Source organism: Ictidomys tridecemlineatus, chromosome 1, assembly GCF_052094955.1.
Source record: "Ictidomys tridecemlineatus isolate mIctTri1 chromosome 1, mIctTri1.hap1, whole genome shotgun sequence".
NCBI classification, from domain to species: domain Eukaryota; kingdom Metazoa; phylum Chordata; class Mammalia; order Rodentia; family Sciuridae; genus Ictidomys; species Ictidomys tridecemlineatus.
In genome coordinates this window covers 52,800,232-52,822,768 of record NC_135477.1, presented here as the reverse complement: position 1 = coordinate 52,822,768, position 22,537 = coordinate 52,800,232, and the positions used below count along the sequence as shown (strand labels likewise).

The 22,537-nt window shown below is 35.2% G+C and overlaps 1 protein-coding gene and 1 non-coding gene across 7 annotated transcripts in view; both read left to right on the top strand.

Annotated features, from left to right (window-relative positions):
• Positions 1-22,537, top strand: part of Ccar1 (cell division cycle and apoptosis regulator 1) — a 50,615-nt gene that overhangs the window by 19,976 nt on the left and 8,102 nt on the right. For 4 of the 6 annotated variants that reach the window (XM_078041239.1, XM_005325967.4, XM_013358880.4 and 1 more), the window contains 13 exons: positions 117-231; positions 324-516; positions 3,848-3,977; positions 4,521-4,682; positions 8,372-8,597; positions 9,953-10,066; positions 10,610-10,776; positions 11,504-11,714; positions 12,524-12,607; positions 16,383-16,568; positions 19,146-19,337; positions 20,888-21,127; positions 21,519-21,630. In XM_078041239.1, the coding sequence (XP_077897365.1) occupies positions 117-231; positions 324-516; positions 3,848-3,977; positions 4,521-4,682; positions 8,372-8,597; positions 9,953-10,066; positions 10,610-10,776; positions 11,504-11,714; positions 12,524-12,607; positions 16,383-16,568; positions 19,146-19,337; positions 20,888-21,127; positions 21,519-21,630 (2,132 nt within the window). Of the gene's footprint in view, positions 1-116; positions 232-323; positions 517-3,847; positions 3,978-4,520; positions 4,683-8,371; positions 8,598-9,952; positions 10,067-10,455; positions 10,777-11,503; positions 11,715-12,523; positions 12,608-16,382; positions 16,570-19,145; positions 19,338-20,887; positions 21,128-21,518; positions 21,631-22,537 lie in introns of those variants that run through there. The other 2 variants (XM_078041249.1, XM_078041250.1) reach the window with 2 other exon arrangements.
• LOC120886024 (small nucleolar RNA SNORD98) lies at positions 10,415-10,479 on the top strand. The gene has a single exon (XR_005728803.1). It is a non-coding gene; the product is annotated as a small nucleolar RNA SNORD98 (small nucleolar RNA).

The window sequence follows — 22,537 nt, the reverse complement described above, 5'->3', positions numbered from 1 at the left end:
GTGCTGAGAATCTAACCCAGCACCTCACACATACAAGGCAAACACACTACCACTGAGCCACGACCCCAGCCCCTTGGGGGGTGATCTCTTAATTGTGTTTATTTTTTTCCCCCCAGTGCCGTCAAAGGGAAGACTCCACAAGTGGGTGATAGAGTATTGGTTGAAGCTACTTATAATCCTAATATGCCTTTTAAATGGAATGCACAAAGAATTCAAACACTACCAAATCAGGTACATAAAATATTGAACTAATTATCATGGGAATTTGGTAATTGAGTCTTCCATTTGACAAAAAACATTTTATCTCTTTTGTTTTTATTAAGAATCAGTCCCAAACCCAACCTTTACTGAAGACTCCTCCTGCTGTACTTCAGCCAATTGCACCACAGACGGCATTTGGTGTTCAGGCTCAGCCCCAGCCTCAGTCACTACTGCAGGCACAGATTTCTGCGGCTTCTATTACACCACTATTGCAGACTCAGCCACAGCCTTTATTACAGCAGCCACAGCAAAAAGGTATTGCGTGCATGTATTCTTGTTTTTAATTTCAGACTAATGTGTGTTATGATTTATTTGTTCAAATATAAAGAACATGCTTTTAATTATAAAATAGGCAGGGATATCCAGGAGGTTGAAAAAGAAGGATCTCTTGAGCAAGTGAGTATATGACCAGACTGGGCAATATAGTGAGACCCTATCTCAAAATATCTGACAGGGACTTTGAGGAAACTTGAAAGGAAGCTTAAATATCCTGAACAAAACATCCTGTAATTCTCTACCTATATGGAAGTAGTTTTGTTTTATTTCTTGTAGTGATAACAAATTCAGTGAATAGGAAATTCAAAGATATGTTTCTTGTGTACTTAAATATCAGAACTGTTATCCCTTGTGCCCCCTTTTGGTATCACATACCAACAATATTTTATTTATACATGTGAATCTTTTCTTTTTAATTAATTAATTTTTATTCATTTTATTGATTTATTTTGGTACCAGGTATCAAACCCAGGGGTGCTTAACAACTGAGACACATTATCAGCTCTCCCCCCCAATACATGGAGTTTAACTTATTCTAATTAGGATTTTATTCTTATGGTTGTACATATTGTGGAGTTACCCTTGTCTTGTAGGAAAGGAAAGTTATGTCTGAATAATTCTATTGTCTTTTCTGTTTCCCTCTCCCCTCTCTTCCCTTCATTCCCCTTTGTTTAATCCAATGAACGTCTATTCTTCCCCTCCTATCCTTACTTGTTCATTAGCATACACATATCAGAAAATTTAGCCTTTGGTTTTTTGGGACTGGCTTATTTCACTTAGCACTGATATTTTCCAGTTCCATTCATTTACCAGCAAATGCCATGATTTCATTCTTTATGGTTGAATAATATTTCATTGTGTATATATACCACATTTTGTTTAGTCATTCATTTGTTAAAGGACACTTAGGTTAGTTCCATGGTTTAGTTATTGTGAGTTGAGCTGCTGTAAAACATTGATGTGGCTGCATCACTCTAGTATGCTGATTTTTAAGTTCTTTGGGTATAAATCAGGGAGTGGGATAACTGGATTAAATGGTGGTTCCATTTCATGTTTTCTGAGGAATCTCCATACTGCTTTCCATAATGGTTGCACCAATTTGAAATCCGCCTGTACATGTGAACTGGTGTTAGTAATTCTGTTATGTTATTGGGGATCATACCCAGGGGTACTCTACAACTGAGCTACATGCCCCAGCCCTTTTTATTTTATTTTTGGTAGTGGGGATTGAACCTAGGAGCAGTCTTCCACTGAGCTACATTCCTAGCACCCCCTCTTTTTTTTTTAATAGTTTTTTAAAATAAGGGAATGTTTTTATACCTTGTTTTTATTTATTTGTTTTTATGTGAACAGATGCTAAGAATTGAAACCAGTGCTTCACACATTCTAGGCAAGCACTCTACCACTGAGCTACAACTTCAGCCCCTTTCCAGCCCTTTTTATTTTTTGAGACAGTGTCTCACTAAGTTGCTTAGTGCCCTCACTAAATTGCTGAGGCTAAAAGCCTTGAACTTACTATTCTGCCTCAGCCTTCCAAGTTTCTGGGATAGTCTTGCTAAGTTATCCAGGTAAGTTGTTTGGGTTTGCCTCTAACTGTTTCAGCTTCACGACTTGCTGTATATACAATTGTGTGCCACTGTGCCTGGGATTATACAGTGTTTAAAATGGCAGTTAGCCTGCTGCGTGCCATGATACATACCTGGAACCCCAGCAATTTGGGATGCTGAGGCAGTAGGATCAAAAGTTGGAGGCCATGGGGCTGGGGATGTGGCTCAAGCGGTAGTGCGCTCACCTGGCATGCGTGCGGCCCGGGTTCGATCCTCAGCACCACATACAAACAAAGATGTTGTGTCCACCGAGAACTAAAAATAAATAAATAAATAAATATTTAAAAAAAAAAAAAAAAGTTGGAGGCCAGGGGCTGGGGTTGTGGCTTAGTGGTGGAGTGCTTACCTAGCATGTGCAGGGTCTTGGGTTTGATCCTCAGCACCACATTAAAATAGAGGTAAAAAATAAATATTAAAAAAAATAAGTTGGAAGCCAACCTGTACCTGTTTCAAAACAAAAAATAGAAAAGATCTGGTGGTGTAACTCAGTGGTAGAGTACCCCTAGGTTTAATCATTTTTATTTATTTATTTTTTAATAATTTTAGTTGTAAATGGACATAATAACTTTATTTTTTTATTTTTATAGATATATAATTTGGCATTTTCTCTTTCATTGTATGTTATTATACTAGAGCAAAGTGATAAAATGTATAACTCCATGGTATAGCTATAGCAAAATGATAAAACCAGGTTACAGCATAATGGATTATTAATTTTAAATGAACACCTGATTGTTCACTACTCAGGTCAAAAAATACACATTGCTTGCTGGGAATATAGCTCAATTGGTAGAGTGCTTGCCTAGCATGCGTGAGGCCTTGGGTTCAATCCCTAGCACTACCACCACCACCAACAAAAAACACATTGCTAATACTTGTGTGTAGTGCTAGGGATCAAACCCAGTGCTGTGTTTCATAATTGGCAAGCACTCTACCAGTGAACTACATCCCTCAACACCCATGTGCCTCCTTTTTTCTCAAAGTATATATCCTGAATACAATTTAGCTTTGTCTGCTTTTGAACTTAATATGAGATTCCCCTTATATTCTAGCTTGTGTAAGGTTTTTTACACCAGTATGTTAAAGTTTTTCCTTCTATTTATTTCATGTGGGTATAGTTTGTTCATTTTCATTGTGCATTTCCATTGTATGAATATTGTACAATTATCTGTTCTCCTTTACTAATCATTTGGTTATTTCTTGTTTTGGTTTCTGTAAACATTCTCGTGTGTTCACAGACAATGTGTGTGTGACTTTTTCTAGGGTATGTATCTTTGAATGGAATTGTTGGGTGTGAGGAGTACATATATCTTCTTAGATAATACCAAACTGTGTCCAAACTACTTGTTTCCTCCAAGTATCTGACAGTTAGTTCTCTGATCTCTGATTTTTTTTCCTCATAATTTTCTTAAAATATCTTATTTTACAATTGTGAATTGGGATTTGAGTACCTATTTGTTTGTTTTGATACTATGTTTTCAAACCTGGATCTCACATACTTAGCACTCTACCACTGAGCTACAGTCCTTGCCCTAAGACAGGACCAGTTCTACAACTAGTAAATTGTGTAAATTATGATAACTATGAATGAACAATTTTATTCCCAATTGTTAGACTAATTTCATCTAATCTCATAATACTTTTGTACTTTCTTTAAATGTGTTAATTTAATTTTATTTTTTTCTGTATAATTTTTTTTGAAGCTGGCTTATTGCAGCCCCCTGTTCGTATAGTTTCACAACCACAACCAGCACGAAGATTAGATCCACCATCTAGATTTTCAGGAAGGAATGACAGAGGAGATCAAGTGCCTAATAGGAAAGAAGACCGAAGGTATGTTTTAAGAATATAATATAGATGGTGGTGGTGATTACTCAAAATGTGAATGCATTTAATGCCACTGAACTGTGCAGATCAAACTGGTTAATGTGATAAACTTCGTGTCACGTACATATAACATTTTTTTGGAAGGGGGTACCGGGATTGAACCCAGGGATGCTTAATCACTGAACCACATCCAAAGCCCTTTTATTTTTTGCTTTGAGACAGGGTCTTAAGGCCTTGATAAATTGCTAAATTGCCCAGCAACATAACGTTAAAAAATACATTTTTGAAGAGTTAAAAATATCTTGTTTTGGGGCTGGGGATGTGGTTCAAGCAGTAGCGCGCTCACCTGCCATGCGTGTGGCCCGGGTTGGATCCTCAGCACCACATACAAACAAAGATGTTGTGTCCGCTGATAACTAAAAAATAAATATTAAAAATTCTCTCTCTCTCAAAAAAAGTCTTGTTTTTATTACCTATTACATTATTTCTTTAAAAAACTGCCATCATGCCAGAAATATTAGTAATAATTTTATATAAATTTACTTTAAGTCGTGAAAGGGAAAGAGAAAGACGTAGATCCAGAGAAAGATCACCTCAAAGGAAACGTTCCAGGGAGAGGTCTCCCAGGAGAGAGAGAGAAAGATCGCCTCGGAGAGTTCGGCGTGTTGTTCCACGTTACACAGTGCAGTTTTCAAAGTTTTCTTTAGATTGGTAAGTTCTTTTTTTCTCTTTCAGTTATTAACTTTGTAATTTTAGTGTGGATTAGAGTGGAATGTGTTACAATCAGGATATTTTACCTGGGAAAATCATTATGTGCTGACATTTGGTGCTCTTATAAGGATAGAAATGCAATTTGAAGTAGTAATTTATTTCTCTGCTAGAGTGTATTATTTATAGTACTCATAACTTTAATTTAAAGTTATCAACCATTCAAAAAGAAAACCTCTAAAGGAAATTCTGTTGTGATGAGATCATTGCTTAACATTAGAATTATTTAAGATCCACATTTATTGATGAAGATCCACATTATATGTGAAGAAGCAATAACAAGTAAACCAATTGTTTCAAGCTTATTTGTGATAATATAGTATAAAGTATGAATTGGATCTGTGCATGTTCTGAGACCTATATAATATACATGTGTTTGTGTCTATAAATAAATTATTGAGCTTTTGGAATCAGAGGTTGGGGCAAGTTACCAAGAACTTCTCAGTTTCATCTATAAAATCTATTAGCTTGCAGAATTATTGTTTGGTTCAGTATCTAGAGCACCCAGAGTGTGGCAATTTTAGATTTTCCTTAATTGATAATAGTAGTGAGTTATGGCAACTAGGGTTGGTAGATTTAACAGATGGAAAAAGCAAATGGACAGTAAAATAAGAAAATCTTTAAAAGCAGTGTCAGAACTGTTTGTCATAGGTGCAAATAATGTGTGTACTTGAATGACCTGAGAAGATATTGTTATACTTCAACAAAGAATAATTTTTAATATTTATTATGTTGGCCTATCAAAAGTTGAAATTTCTGCATATTCATTTCTAGATGTGATAAATAGTGTGATTTAGTGTACTGAATACCAAGAAATTCTTAACTGGTGACTTTGCTTGTTTATATTACTTCATTGTTTATTTACTCTTAACTTTGGCCAGATTAGCAAGTAATCTTAATTTGTACTAGTTTTGTTATTATCCTTTTTTACTATTAGGCTTAAAAAAAATCTGTTGGTACCAAAACTACTTCATTTCCCAAGGTACTAAATAGAGGAGCTCTAATTTTTATGCATCTTTCCCAGTATTAAACACTATATAAGAAGAGTTGGTAAGATACATAATTGAGGCAGGCGCCATGGCTCACACCCATAAATCCTAGCAGGTTGGGAGGCTGAGGCAGAATTGTGAGTTCAAAGCCAGCCTCAGCAACTTAGTGAAGACCTGCCTATAAATAAAATATAAAAAAGGGCTGGGAATGCGCCCTGCTATCAAAATAAATAAGGATATGAAATAGAACAGCTCCTACTAAAGATCACCTTCACAGTTTCACTTTTACTGCTAACAATATCAATCGAACCCATTACAAATAAACATCATTTTAAAGTTTCCATGTCTCCTTAATCTGTAGTTGTGGAAATCAAATTTTTTATACTAATAGAATTATGAGCACTTATTTGCAATTAATGCTTTATGTGGACTTATGTCTGTTTTATCATAGATTTTTTTCCCTATGGGGTAAAACTTCTTAAATTCTGGTACTGAGAAACTATTACCTATACTTTGTTCCTTAAAAATAAAACTCAAATATATTTTGCACACTTTTGATACAATCTTTATTTATTTTTTAGTTTTAGTTCGATATAATATCTTTATTTTATTTTTATGTGGTACTGAGGATCGAACCCAGTTCTTCATACATGCTAGGCAAAGTACTCTACCTCTGAGCCACAACCCCAACCCCTTGACAGAAGCTTAACCAGATAAAGTATAATTATATCAGCAGCCACAATAGAAAATTATCACAAAATAAAATAAAAGTAAAATAAAATATTATTTTATTTTGTGATGTTGGGATTAAACCAGGGCTTTGTATACGCTAGGCAATTAGTCTGTTTCTAAGCTATATACCCAATGTATCTCTATTTTTTGTTTTTAGGTGTCTGATAAAGACATCTCTACATAGAGATTAGTTTTTTTTCTTTTCTCCTTCCTTTCTTCCTGTACTAGGGATTGAACCCAGGGACACTTTACCTATGAAGTATATCCCCTTCCCTTTTTATTTTTATTTTGAGATGGGGGTCTCATTAAGTTGCAGAATCTATCCTTGAACTGTCCATCTTCCTGTCGCAGTCTTTTGAGTTGTTGAGTTACATATGTGCTCCAACATGTCCAGCAGAATTCATGTATGTGTTTCATTTTTTGTGTGCCTGTGTGTGTGGTAATGGCGTTGAACCTAATGGTACTCTAGTGAGCTCCGTCTCCAAATCTCCAGCCATTTTTTTTTGTTTTGTTTTGAGATGGTCTCACAAAAGAGCACTCTTTCTGTCATAGCCTGGTGAGTTTCTAGAATTGGACCACCTCACCTACTCATTATGCTTTTTTTTTAGTTCGGCACTAGAATTGGACCACCTCACCTACTCATTATGCTTTTTTTTTAGTTCGGCACAATACCTTTATTTTATTTATTTTTATGTGCTGCTAAACCTAGTACCTCACATATTCTTGGCAAGTGCTGTACTCCTGAGATATAACTCTGACCCTCAATTATGCTTTTTGTAAAATTTTTTTTATAGTTGTAGATGAATACAACATCTTTATTTATCTTTATGTGGTGCTGAGGATAAAACCCAGGGTCTCACACATGCTAAGCATGTACTCTACCACTGAGCTACAATCCCAGCCCGTCAGTTATGCCCTTTTGTTCAGTTGTTTATCTTTGAGTTTCTCGCCTTTAAAATCTGCTTTTTTACGGGCTGGGGATGTGGCTCAAGGGGTAGCGTGCTCGTCTGGCATGCGTGCAGCCCGGGTTCGATCCTCAGCACACATACACTGCCAAAAACTTAAAAAAAATAAAATCTGCTTTTTGCGGAAAAGGAAACTAATTTTTTAAAAAATTTTTATTAGTTATTGATGGACCTTTATTTATTTTTAGTTTATATGTGGTGCTGAGAATCGAACCCAGTGCCTCACACATGCTAGGCAAGCACTCTACCACTGAGCCACAACCCCAGCCCCAGGAATCTAATCTTTAAAAATATCAGTGCCAAATTTAAAAGGCAAGAGTTCTATTTCCTTTTTACATAATAATAATAATTAGGTATTGATTTACTTAAATTCTTATAGAGAAGTATAGAGGTGTAGATAATATAAAGAACACATATATATTTATTTCATTTGTATTTTAGTATTTAATTTTTAATTTAAGTGTAGTGATCTACAAGCTTACTCTAGAATAGAACTTGAATTTTTTCTTTGCTGAATAAGTCTGATTGAGGAGTATTTGAGTACTAATTTGGTATTACTCTTATCCCTTCTTTGTATGTATTTTGTGTGAATTATGATTTTCTCAAGTAATATACATTTTAAACTAAGTCAAAACTACTTTTGTTTCAATCTTCTCTAGAGCTGTGGGTTTTCTTTATTTCATAGTGTCTTCTCTAATGAATTATAAGCTACATACAAAAAGTAGAGAAGTAAAGGTAATACTTATATACTGATAATTCAAAACTGCAACTATATACAAATTTTGAAAAATAAAATTTTCACATATCTCCATCTGAATTTGTATTTGATTTAATTGACTATTTTCAAATTGCTTTTTACTCTGTAATGTTATTTAGCTTCAGAATTATGTGAATGTATAACCTTTGGTGTAAGGCTGCTTATTCACTACTTATGTCTGTTTTTCAGTCCTAGTTGTGACATGATGGAACTAAGGCGCCGTTATCAGAATTTATATATACCTAGTGACTTTTTTGATGCTCAGTTTACATGGGTGGATGCTTTCCCTTTGTCAAGACCATTTCAGCTTGGAAATTACTGCAATTTCTATGTTATGCACAGAGAAGTAGAGTCATTAGAAAAAAATATGGCCATTCTTGATCCTCCAGATGCTGACCATTTATACAGTGCAAAGGTTTGTATTTGTGATTTACAGCTTAATTTCTTCATAGTTTTTCAAAAATAAGAGGATATGTGGAACCATTCTTTTTTTGGGAGGGGATATGGGGGATTGAACTCAGGGGCACTTGACCACTCAATCATATCCCCTTAAGTAATTTTACCTCTTTGTGCCTCACTTATTATGCAATAAAATAATGGTTGTTTTAACATTTTAATCCTTATAAAAATGTGAAAATGAAATTGAAAGTTGAATGTTATTACTTTTTTGTTTGTTTGTTTTTTTAATATTTATTTTTTAGTTTTCGGCAGACACAACATCTTTATTTGTATGTGGCGCTGAGGATTGAACCCAGGCCGCACGCATGCCAGGCGAGCGCGCTACCGATTGAGCCACATCCCCAGCCCTGTTTGTTTGTTTTTTGTACTGGGGATTTAATCCAGGGACACTTTACCACTGAGCTATATCCCCTACCCTTTTTATTTTTTATGACTTTTGGCCCCAGATAAAACTTAATATTGGTTGAATGTACTAAATTTTGTCTTTAGGATAACATTCAGAATATGTCTATCAGAGTTAGTTTTCTTCTGATTTCAAACATTGTTTGATCTAAAAAGCATCCCTTAAATCTCGAGTGGTGGCAGGCAGACATTCATAGTCAGGTAATACAGTTTGTTGAGTCAAGTTGGCAGTTGTGAAGGACTCAATTTGGTTTGTTAAGAGATGCCCCAAGCTGGGAGTGGTGGCTCACGCCTGTTATTCCAGCAGCTCAGGAGGCTAGGCAGGAGGATCTCAAGTTCAAAGCCAGCTTCAGCAATTTAGCAAGGTTCTATCTCTAATGAAATACAAAAAGGGGTTGGGGATATGGTTCAGTGGTTAAGTGCCCCTAGGTTCAATTCCTGGTAAAAAAAAAAAAAACAAAACTCAAACCTGATAGAAAAGAATTCCAGAATATTTCTATGACAATAGCAATAGATTTTGCTATAATGGGATTTAGAATGTCTTTGGATGCTGTTAAAGTACTTTTGAAATTAATCTATCATCTCTATTAATAACATCATTGTGGGTGGCTCAGTACTTTTTGGCAAAGGGTTTGAGAAACTCATGAGGTAAAATTTTGTTCCCTTTTCTTCAATAATATTTTCTATTTGTAAATTAAAATAATTTCAAAAATTAAAAAAAATCTTCCCTTGATAAGTTAAAACTTTATAAGGTATTTAATATTTTAACTTATTTCTGTAACATTTTGCATCCATTTTTATGAGAAATTTCAAATAACTAAAATGTGAGTTTAAGTAGTAGTGCTTCTCATTTTTTTTTTTTACATTACATTAGACTTTTGACAGGATTGAATTATTTGACTATAATAGGTAATGCTGATGGCTAGTCCTAGTATGGAAGATTTGTATCATAAGTCTTGTGCTCTTGCTGAAGACCCACAAGAACTTCGAGATGGATTTCAACATCCTGCTAGACTTGTTAAGGTAAAATAAACTATTTATTTTATCTTTAGGTGTATATTCATTTACCTTAGTGCTTACTGTGTATATGTGAAATTTAAAAACAGCATATTTTTAATCTTTAGTTACTACATGATTTTAGTATTATTAAGGTACTCACAATTTAATGATACAGATGTCTTTCTCACTGCAGATTGTGGCTATACTTTATTTGTGTATAACGACTTCAACTGTCATTTTGATTTGTTGTATTGGTAGCATATTAAAATCTTAGTGATAATGGGATTTAGAATGTCTTTGGATGCTGTTAAAGTTTGCATTATAGCTTGTTTCTTTAAAAGAATGCTAACTGAAGAAATATTATAGAAGGATGAGTTATGATGTGTAAATCCTATTCCATTGCTGAAATGCAGTGTGGAACACAATGAACTGAACTCTTCCTTGACTGACAGATATCTGAGGTAGTAAAAATGATATTGGAAAGGTTTGTACCTTTCCTTTTCAAGTATTTATTTGTAATTTCACAAGTTATATAATGTATGTAAGTGATTCTTTGTTTTGAATTAGTTTTTAGTGGGCATGAAAGGGAAGGATGAAGCCATGGCCATTGGTGGGCACTGGTCTCCTTCGTTGGATGGACCAGACCCTGAAAAAGATCCCTCCGTGTTGATTAAGACTGCTATTCGTTGTTGTAAGGCTCTGACAGGCATTGATCTAAGTGTTTGCACACAATGGTAAGTATCGATTCATTTCTTGATTAGAAATATTTAATAGATTTGTAGATGTTCTTATCGATCAGCCTTTTCCCCTTCCTTATTTTAGCAACACTGGTCATGCAGGTAATCTCAAAGGAAAATCCCCATTTGTAGCAAAAGTATATTTGGTGCCAAAAATGTTTTTTGGAAAAAGGATTAAGAACTAATCAAAATATACTGAAAATTTAAATGTTTTGTTATGCTGTACTTTGGAAGTTTGGTTGTATGTTGAAAATACTTTTCATTTCATGTATAGCTGGAGAAGATCGTCAAGAGAGAACTTCATTTCATTATAATTCTTTTGTTATTAAATGATGTAGTTGCTGATTATTTTTGTTCAGCCATATTTTCTCTTGAGGCTTATTTGTCCTATGTATTTTAGTATATTTCTTGTGACTTAATTGAGAATATTCTTTTTTAGCACATGAAATCTGAACAGCTATCCAGCTTCTTCAGGTATTATCTAAAATATGGGTAGCTTTGTAATCAAACTTGAAAATGTGTTGTGGGAACTTATTCTTTTATTCAATAAAATATTGTACAAATGTACCAAAAGAGGAACTATGGCTTCTATAATTTTTTTTTCTTTAGACCAACCTCAAGTTCTTGCAGCAAAATTTCTTTACTTGATGTGCTACAAGTGAACTAGGGTCTTTAAAATGTATTTTAGAATTTTTTTTCCAACATGCTTCTTCCCTTGCAACAGGTACCGTTTTGCAGAGATTCGCTACCATCGCCCTGAGGAGACCCACAAGGGGCGTACAGTTCCAGCTCATGTGGAGACAGTGGTTTTATTTTTCCCGGATGTTTGGCATTGCCTTCCCACCCGCTCAGAGTGGGAAACCCTCTCCCGAGGATACAAGCAGCAGCTGGTCGAGAAGCTTCAGGGTGAACGCAAGGAGGCTGATGGAGAACAGGCACTGAACGCTAATCCCTTTTTCTATTTCCGCTTCTCACAGGCACAGGAACACAGGCACAAATGCACACCACACACTACATAACAAACACACATGGAGGAACATAAATGGTAACAGCGACTGGTAATCCAGCTTTCAGCAGTATAGTTGAATGTTCTTTTCTCTTAAAAATTCTGTCTATTATGCTAACATTGAGAGTGTTGAGACCTCAAAGGAAAATAAGTTGTGCTTAAATTGCACAGAATTTTGTTTCTACCATAGATCTAGTTGCTGGAATCTGGGACCAGTTGTTGAGCAAGATTAAGTATTAAGCCATTTTAAACATTTTGCCATTTTCTAAAATTTAAAAGATTTTCTCTTTCATGGTCATCAGTTCTAGTCATGGATATTTGAAATTGGACAACCACAAGTCTGAGAGATTTGAAATTTCAGGCTATGTGGCAACGTCTTTGGTACATTTCAAAGGTCTGACTAAATCAGTCTTTGGGTGGCATGAAAATTGGGGCAAGATCACACACTGTGTGGTTAGTGGAGACCGGCAGTGTTTGTGCATCCCTGATATCCTTTGTGTTGTAATTTATCACCCTTTTGTGTTTCACAGATCTGGCTTTGATTGGCTGATGAGTGTCTTTGTGATCAGTTAAAAATGATAGAATGTATGTACGTGGACTTGCCTAAATAATAACTTTAGGAGAAGACAATCTGAAACATTTGTGACCTTGCACAGATCAGCAACAGACTTTTAAAAGTGAATTAATTTTATTTTAAGGTTTCAAAATAGTAATTATGTTCTTAACTTTGTGTATTAGGATGAAGAAGAAAAGGATGATGGTGAAGCTAAAGAAATTTCCACTCCTACCCATTGGTCTAAACTTGATCCAAAGACAATGAAGGTAACTTTGAAAATTATGGTTTTTAATTTGAAATCTCTTTAACAGAAATACATAATATTGGTGAGAATGATGGTAGTATGTTTTTCAAATAAAAACCATTCAAAATGAAGTCTGTCTTGGCACCATGGCACACATTTGGAATCCCAGGTTCTTTGGAGGCTGAGGCAAATTCGAGGCCAGCCCAGGTAATTTAGCAAGACCCTTCCTCAAATAAATAACAAGGGCTGGAGATTTAGCACAGTGGGGTAAAGTCCACTTTTTCTTTTTTTGGAGTTTGTCCCAGGCCCTTGTGTGCTATACAACCACTGTACCTCTGAGCTACATCCTCAGCCCTTTTTATTTTATTCTGAGACAGGATCATGCTACGTTGTCCAGCCTGGCCTTGAACTTGTGATCCTCCTGCTTACCCTGTGCCATCAGGTCTCGCTGTTCATTGATTTTATATAACTATAATATATTGTATTTACCTGTGAATATATACATACATGTATAAATAAAAAGTGATGTTAAATATCAGTCTAGCTTGTGCCTGTAAAATGCTTGCAATTTCAAAGTACCTGTAGTATCAGGAATATTGTTTTCTGGTTCAGTAATTGACCAAGAAGGCAGAATTTATCACTGGGCACAGTGGCACATGGCCTGTGTAATCCCTGTGGCTTGGGAGACTGAGGTAGGAGGAGCACAAATTCAAAGCCAGCCTAAGCAACTTAGTGAGATCCTGTCTCAAAATAAAATATAAAAAGGGTTAGAGATGTGGTTCAGTGGTTAAGCACCTCTGGATTCAATCCCTGGTATCAAAAAAAAAAAAAAAAAAGGAAGTGGGAGGCAGCAGAATTCTTACACTTATGGGGCTGGAGTTGTGACTCAGTGGTAAAGCACTTGCCTTGCATGTGTGAATCACTGGGTTCAATGTTTAACACCACATAAAAAGAAATAAACAAAATAAAGGTATTGTGTCCATCTACAACTAAAAAATAAAAATTAAAAAAAGAATATTAAAAAAACTTTCTAAATTTATGTAACTTAAATTCAGGGGTCAGAAAAGAAACAGGAAGAAGATGAACTTGATTTAAAAATAAATTTAAGAGTAAAATGTAGAATGTATGCCTCTAAACTGGGAAGGAAATAATTTACTAATTTCTTTGAAAATAAGTGGTTAACCTGCGTTAGTTTTTTCTTCTGGGTGTCTCTAGCCCAGTTATCTTAGTATTCTTTCTGCTGTTTTGTATTTCCAAACTATAATCTATGGTCAAGATAGAGACTGATCTTTACTTCACCTTTTAGAGTTTGTTTTCAGCAAATGCCTTCTAGTTGACTTTTGTTCTTAGCACAAAACAATTTTTCTACTTAGTTAGGAACAATTTCTTTCTGGATTTTTGTTGTTTTGTGTTTGTGGGGTTTTGGGGGGTTGGGGGAGACTGATTTTTTTTTTTTTCTTTTAGTACATAGGATTGAACCCTGGACTACTCTATCACCACATTATATCCCCAGCACTAATTTCATTTTATTTTGTTGTTTAGGTTTTTAAGACTTAGTGTTGAGTTTGGCCTTGACTTGTGAACCTGTTATCTCAGCCTCCTAACTCCTAAGTAGCTGAGATTACAGGCATGCCCCACCTAGCAAGGCTTGAACCTTGACTTTAAACTCATTGGTTTTTACTAAGTAGACAATGTATGTCATAAGAATGTTCCTTATTTGTTGAGAGCCACAGTTTAGTCAGAATGACGCCTGGCATTTTTGCCAGAGGGAATGGTTGAAAGGTGACCCTGCTTCCGGATTAGGGCGGATCCTGCTGCCTTGGTTGCCAGAGTTCCCTTTGAGTTCTCTTGGGGTTCTGAGAATTGTCTTGCGGAGCCTGTTGTAGGCAGTGTGTTCCCGGGAAGTGTGTGTAGAGTGCCGGTGAGAGTTCAGGAATAAAGGTTGCTGTTTGAACCTACAAGGTTGTGTGGCGGCTCGGTTATTTTGTGCCCAGCCAGACTGCGGCAGTTATTCTTTAATTACTTCCAAGTTGTCATCATCAATATCAGGTTCATATAGGGTACTCAGAAGATTATGAAAACATTTGACAATAAGACTAAGGCTATAAACTGATTGTTTTGATGTTAAGTTCTTTATTTTATTTTTATTTATTTATTTTTTTGATACTGAGAATTGAACCCAGTGCCACTTTACCACTGAACCTACATCCCATAGTCCTTTTTAATTTTTTATTTTCGAATAGTCTTGGTAAATTGTGTAGGGTCTTGCTAAGTTGCCTAGAGGTGCCTTGCCTCGACCTTGGGTTCCTCTTATCTCATTTTCCCATGGAGCTAGCATTATAGGTGTGTGCCACCACATCCAAATTCTTTTGTCTTTTTTATAGGATACAAGTAATGTATTTAGTTGGTTGGTTGGCTCAAATCATGTTGTATTCAAAAGTTGCATTTTAATCATTTTCATTTAACATGTTTTTTTCTCATGTAATTGTTTCTCAATTTTACATTCTATGTGGTTTATGTATTAATACTTCTTAGATATTGCTTTTTATTGAATGTGCAGATTCTACACTTTTTTGAAGTGAAGGACTGTTGTAAGTAAATCTAACAAGGTATGCTGGTGCAACTCTGTAATCCCAGTGACTTGGGAAACTCTGCAGCAGAAGGATTACAAATTCTAGTCCATCCTCTGAAACTAAGTGAGACCCTATCTCAAAATAAGGTGAAAAAAGGGCTTACCTAATACCCAAAAAGGTCCTGTGTTCAATTCCTAGTATTTCCAAAAAAAGGTTAATAATTAGTAAATCTGTTTTTCTCTCTGAGTTCAGGATATTTCACACACACACACACACACAATTTTAATAGTTTTATTTACTTTTTTTGGGGGGGGTACTAGGGATTGAACCCAGGAACTCTAGTAACTGAGCTATATTCCCAGCCCCTCATTTATTTATCTTTATGTCAGCTGAGGATCAAACCCAGTACCTCACACATGCTAGGCAGGCCCTGTACCACTGAGCCATGATCCCAGCCCCCCAGGATATTTCTTTAGGTAAATTCCCAGAAATTAGAATTACTGGGTCAAGGGTTAGATCAGTGGCAGACCACCTGCTTAGCATGTGCAAGGTTCTGGGTTCAACCTCTAGTACCATTAAAAAAAGAAGAAGAAAAAAGGAACAGTAAAAAAACTTTGAATCATCTTAAAATGTTTTGAATTATTTTCCAAAATATTCTATACATATCACCTGTGTGGTTTTTTTTTTTTTTTTGGATACCCAGAATTGCACTCAGGAGTACCTAGCCACTGAGCCATATCCCCAGTCTTTTTTCACCGTTTTATTTATTTTTTATTTTTTGGTACTGGGTATTGAACTCAGGGGACACTTAACCACTGATTCACATGTCCAGCCCTATTTTGTATTTTAGTTAGAGAAAGGGTCTCACTGAGTTTGCCTAGCGCCTCAGTTTTTCAGACTGGCTTTGAAATCACCATCCTCCTGCCTCAGGCTCTGGAATTAAAGGTGTGCACCATGTTGCCCAGCACCTTTTTATTTATTTTGAGACTAAGTTGCTCAGGGCCTTGCTAAACTGCTAAGTTGGTCAGGGCCTTGCTAAATTGTTTACTAAGGCTGTCCTTGAACTTGAAATCCTCTTGCCTCAGCCTCCCAAGTCACTAGGAATATAGGCATGCACCAGCATGTCTGTCTTTTTTCATAAATTTTTTTTTAAATCAGGTAAAGATATATAGTTTGTTTATATTCCATTTTCTTTTTCTATGTTTTTATGTTGCATACATTTAGGTAAATGATCTCCGAAAAGAACTAGAAAGTCGAGCCCTTAGTTCCAAAGGATTAAAATCCCAGTTAATAGCTCGATTGACAAAACAACTTAAAGTAGAAGAACAAAAAGAAGAACAGAAGGAATTAGAGAAATCTGAAAAAGAAGAAGAAGAAGAGGATGATAGGAAATCTGAAGATGATAAAGAGGTATTTATTCAACATTTGAATATAGTTGTATTGGTATTTCTCTTAGTATGTTGGGTGTTCGAGGAATATATGATTTCACTTTGTGTGTGTGTGTGTGTGTGTGTTTTGTGTATTGTTTTATTAAGGTATGTAAGGTAAAAGTTGGGTTTTTTCCCACAGGTGCTTTACAAAACACTGAGCTAAATCCCACAATCCTTTTTATTTTTATTTTATTTTTTAAGTTGTGTATGGACTTAATGCCTTTATTTGTTTTTATGTGGTGCTAGGATCAAACCCAATGCCTCACACTTGGGAAGCAAGTGCTCTACCACTGAGCTACAACTCCAGCCCTCCTTTTTATTTTTTGAGACTGGGTTTTTTCACCAAGCTGAGGGTGTCCCTAAGTTGTTGAGGCTGACCTCGAACTTGTACTCCTGCCTCAGGATTCTATGTAGCTGGGATTACAGGCATGTGCCACTGCACCTATCTAAAAATTCATACCTATAATGAATAGTTCTGCAATTTTTAAAAATTATTTGTTCTAATTAGTTATACATGACAGTAGAATGCATTTTTTAAAAAATGTTTTTTAGTTATAGTTGGGCATAGTACCTTTATTTTATTTGTTTATTTTTATGTGGTGCTGAGGATCGAACCCAGCTCCTCACATGTGCTAGTCGAGCTCTCTACTGCTGAGCCACAACCACAGCCCCTAGAATGCATTTTGACATATGATACATATATGGAATATAACTTCTCAGTCTTGTTGTACATGGTATAGAATCATACCAATCATTTAATCATATGTACGTTCGGTAATAATGTCCGATTTATTGAACTATCCTTCCTAATCCTATACCCTGTCTCCTCTCTTCACTCCCCTCTGCCTATCCAAAGTACCTCTGTTCTTCCCTAACCCCCTGCCCTCATTGTGAATTAGCATCCACTTATCAGGAAAAAAAAAAAAAAAAACCATTCAGCTTGAGTTCCAGTGAAATGCTCATGCCCTAATTGTGATGCTTCTAAAGTAATATTTTTGATTGGATTCTACTCAAGAATAGACAAACTATTCAAGCTATTTTGTACCTCAGTTTTATATCTAATACATTTATTCCTTAGTGCATAAGCTTATTGTGTTCTCTGAATTTGAGAGCTAGTGTGTTTTAGCCCCAGTAATTGGATAAACCCTTAGGGTTTTTAAATGTGATGTATTATAAAATACCCATCCACAGTTTCTAAAGAAGTTCTTCGAGAAGTATGTGACATAGATCAAATTGTAAGGAAAACAATTGGGTAAATCTGAAAAGTGAAAAATTTTATAAAGCAAGTTGTGTGAACTTTTCAGAATGTGTCCACATTAAAGAAAGAAACTTAGGAGCTGTCTTAGATTGAAGAAGGTTAGTGAATTTGACTGGATCTGGGCTAGGGAAAAAATGTCATTAAGAATGGTACATGGGCTGAGGATGTGGCTCAAGCGGTAGCGCGCTCGCCTGGCATGCGTGCAGCCCAGGTTCGATCCTCAGCACCACATACAAAGACGTTGTTGTGTCTGCCGAAAACTAAAAAATAAATATTAAAATTCTCTCTCTCTCTCTCTCTCAAGGAAAAAAAAAAAAGAATGGTATAATTGGAGCCAGGTGTGCTGGCACATACCTGTAATCCCAGTGGCTCAGCAGGCTAAGGCAGGAATCAGAGTTCAAAGCCAGCCTCAGCAAAAAGTGAGGCGCTAAGCAGCTCAGTGAGATCCCTTCTCTAAATAAAATACAAAATAGGGCTGGAGATGTGGCTCAGTGGTTGAGTGTCCCTGAGTTCAATTCCCAGTACTGGGGGGAAAAAAATAACAGTACAATTGGAGAAATTTGATGGTATATGTAGTTGTTACATTAGATATTATTGAAGTTTTATTAAATTTTGTGGATATGATAATAGTTTTGTGATTATGTAGGAGAATTACCTTTTTTTAGACAATACATGAACTTGTGATTTCTTATCAATTGGCAGATAAAATACTTATTTTGCTGATAACATTTTTTCAGAATTGACCAGTGGGAACCCTTTTAAGTTGATATGTCCTTTTGACATATCCTCATCATTTTTTGAAGGATTTCTTACTTTTTGGCCTGATAGGATGTTTCAGTCTTGTTGTGTACAGTTCTCACTTTTGGTCTTCAGAGTCTTATGGTCAGGAACCCCAAAGAACCTGGTGTGGTGGTACATACCTGTAATCCTATTTACTAGGGAGGCTGAGGCAGGAGAATTATAAATTCAAGGTCAGCCTGTATAACTTAGTGAGACTGTTTCAAAATGAAAAAAATAATGGGTTAGGAATATTGAGTAGTAGAATGCCCCTGGGTTCAATCCCCAGTACAGTAAAAAAAAAAAAAAAGAGAGAGATCCAAAAGAAAGAATTCGGACCCATAAAAGCTACTACCCGTAGTAAATTTGAACTGTTCTATTTTTTTCAACCCTTGTAGTTGTTTTCGTTACTCTAAAGAATTTTAGGTATTTTACTGTTTTTCTTTATATGGTGTACATTTTTTGAATACATACATATTGTACATGAAGGTTTAAACCATGAACTAAAACTTCAAAATCCAGGAGGAAGAAAGAAAACGTCAAGAGGAAATGGAACGCCAGCGTCGGGAAAGAAGATACATTTTGCCTGATGAACCAGCCATCATTGTGCATCCAAATTGGGCTGCAAAAAGTGGCAAGTTTGATTGTAGCATCATGTCTCTGAGTGTCCTTTTGGACTACAGATTAGAAGATAATAAAGAACATTCGTTTGAGGTAATGTTTTATGTTTGAATCAGGATCCAGATAAGGTCCACATATTGTGTGTCTCTTAAATCTCTTTTTCTCCCAATTGCTAATTAGGAAAATCAACAGTTTATTCTATAAAGTTTCATATAAATTACTTTTGTTGATTTTTTTTAATCCTATGGTATAGTAATACCACTGAAATATGCTTGTGTCCTCTGTATTTTCTATAAATTGATAGTTAGATCTAAATTCTTAATCAAGTTTTGGGCTTTTAAAAGAATTTTGAACTTTTTGAAGAATCTGTTGAAATCCTGAATCTTAGCTTTAGAACTATTTAGATAAGGCCAGGCCTGTAATCCCAGTAACTCAAGAGGATTGTAAATTCAATGCCAACTTGGGTAATTTAGCCCTGCCTGTCTCAGAAAGATAAAAAAGGAGAAGGGGATGTTGCTCAGTTGCAGACCAGCCCTGGGGTTTAGTCTCCAGTGCTATAAATAAATAAATAAATAAATTTTAGTGTAGAAGTTGATGAATATGTGGTAGCTCTTAGCATAATAATAATAGTGGATATTCCATACTCAGGATTTTTAATTGTTTTAATTGCCTGAAGTGTTCTTCTATATATCTTCATAATTCATTTATTCACTGCCTTCTCATCAGTTTTTTTGGGGGTGGGGGGTACTGGAGGTTGAACCCAGGGGTGCTTAACCCATTGAGCCACATCCCCAACCTCTTTTGAATTTTATTAGAGATGGGATCTTGCTGAGTTGCTGAAGCTGGCATTGAATTTTCAATCCTCCTACCACAGCCTCCTAAACTAATGGGATTACAGGCCTGTGCCACCATGCCCAGCCTTCTGGTCACTTTTTAAATGTCAGAAAGAAACCTTGTCTAACTACTCTTTCTCACTTTCTTTATAAAATACATGCTAGGCAAGTGCTTTAACATTGAGTTGCATCCCAGTCCCTTTATATGCTTGTTTTTCTTGTAATTTGATATTAATTGGGTTATTTCTTATACTAGATTTGTTACCTTTGTGCTGAAATAAATTTTTTTTTTTCCTTTTCACTGCTGTATTCCCAGTCCATGGTACATTGACTGGGTCTGTAGTCATAGCTTAGTAGCAGAGAGCTTACCTAGCATGTGTGAGGCACTGGGTTTAATCCTCAGCACTACATAAAAATAAATAAATTAGCTAAAGGTACTGTGTCCATCTGCAACTAAAAAATATGTAAATAAAAAAAAAAAAAGGATTGACCAACCAATGGAAATATAAACAAACCCTTATAGAATAAATAAAGTATTGTGAAGATTAATAGTTTCGTTAGGAGTAAAGAATTTTTTTTTCTTTTCAGATTTTCTATAGTAGATTACTATTATAGTATTTGACTAAAACTATACTAACCTAATATTTTATATCTTTGAAACATTGTTTCAGCATTTTGAGTCTTTGACATCAATTATTATAACTATATTTTAAATGTACTTAATAGATTCAGCAAATATTTATTAAAATTATTAACTGCTAGATTTAATATTTCTGTTGCATTTGTGTTAATTTTCATATCTTTTTATAGGTTTCATTGTTTGCAGAACTTTTCAATGAAATGCTTCAGAGAGATTTTGGTGTCAGAATATACAAATCATTACTCTCTCTTCCTGAGAAAGAGGACAAAAAAGAAAAGGATAAGAAAAGCAAAAAAGATGAGAGAAAAGATAAAAAAGAAGAAAGAGATGACGAAAATGATGAGCCAAAACCCAAACGGAGAAAATCAGGAGATGATAAAGATAAAAAAGAAGATAGAGATGAAAGGAAGGTCTGTAATTATTTCCATAATTCCTTCTTTTAGATTGTAACAAATGATGTTATTTCCATCAGAATATTAAAATACGAAGCCAAACTTATACTTTAGGAAATTTGTCTTTTAATTAAGCCAATTCCCCAAATTGCTGAGGGCCTCAATAAGTTGCTAATTTGGTCTCCAATATATAACTAAAATAAAAAAGCATTACCTTTTTAAGAAATTTATAGTTTGAAACTATTTTAAGTAAATACCTTTTTTTTTTTTTTTTTGGTGATGCTGGGATTAAAACCCAGCTCATTGCACACATGCTAGGCGAATGCCCTACCTCTGAGCTACATCCCCAGTCCTTTAAATAAATAAATGTAATGGACTTAATGTTTTCTTACTAAATTTTAAATTACAGAAAGAAGATAAAAGGAAAGATGATTCTAAAGATGATGATGAAACTGAAGAAGATAATAATCAAGATGAATATGACCCAATGGAAGCAGAAGAAGCTGAGGATGAAGAAGATGGTATGATTCAAATTTTCTTATTACTGATTATGTTTGAAAAAACATTTGTTTGCTGACTTTGTATCAGTGAAATCTATGATTTTAATATTTTTTATTAGAAAGTTAAAATATTCTCTAATGAAAATATATTAAGTGATTGTTGTTCACTAATTTTTAGGTGAGAAGGCTATATTTTGGTGCTTTTGGTTTTTTGTTTTTTATACTACTAGTAATTGAACCCAAGGTCTACAAAAGCTCCACAAGTGCTACCATTGAACTGTATCCCTGACCCTTTTATAGAATTTAACTCAGAGAAAGGGTCTTGCTAATTTTCACAGACTGGACTTGAACTTGAAATCCTCCTGCCTCAGCCTCTCAAGTAGCTGGGATTACAGGTGTACACATATGCCCAGCCAGAATATATTCTTTGAAAAATAATTTGAGTGGTTTATTTTTATTTTTTAAATGAATACTATCATCATGCAATGAGTATATATTTATGGTTTAAATACTATTAGTAATAATTACCCATGGTACCTATTAACCTATGTCTTAAAAACCATGTAGGGGCGGGCTAGGGTTGTAGTAGAGCAATTGCTTAGCATATGTCGGGCACTGGGATCGAGTCTTAGCACCACATAAAAAATAAATCAATAAAATAAAGACCCATCAACATCTAAGAAATATATTTAAAAAAAAAAAAAACATTTAGGGTTGACATTCTAAATACTTTTTTTTGTGCCAGGGATTGAACCCAGGGGTGCTTAACTACCAAACCACATCAGCTCTTTTTTAATTTTTTTTTTAGCGAAAGGGTCTTGCTGAGTTGCTTAGGGTCTTTCTAAGTCGCTGAGGCTGGGTTTTCAATACTCCTGCCTCAGCTTTTCAAGTTGCCGGGATTACAGGCATGTGCCACCGTGTCTGGCTG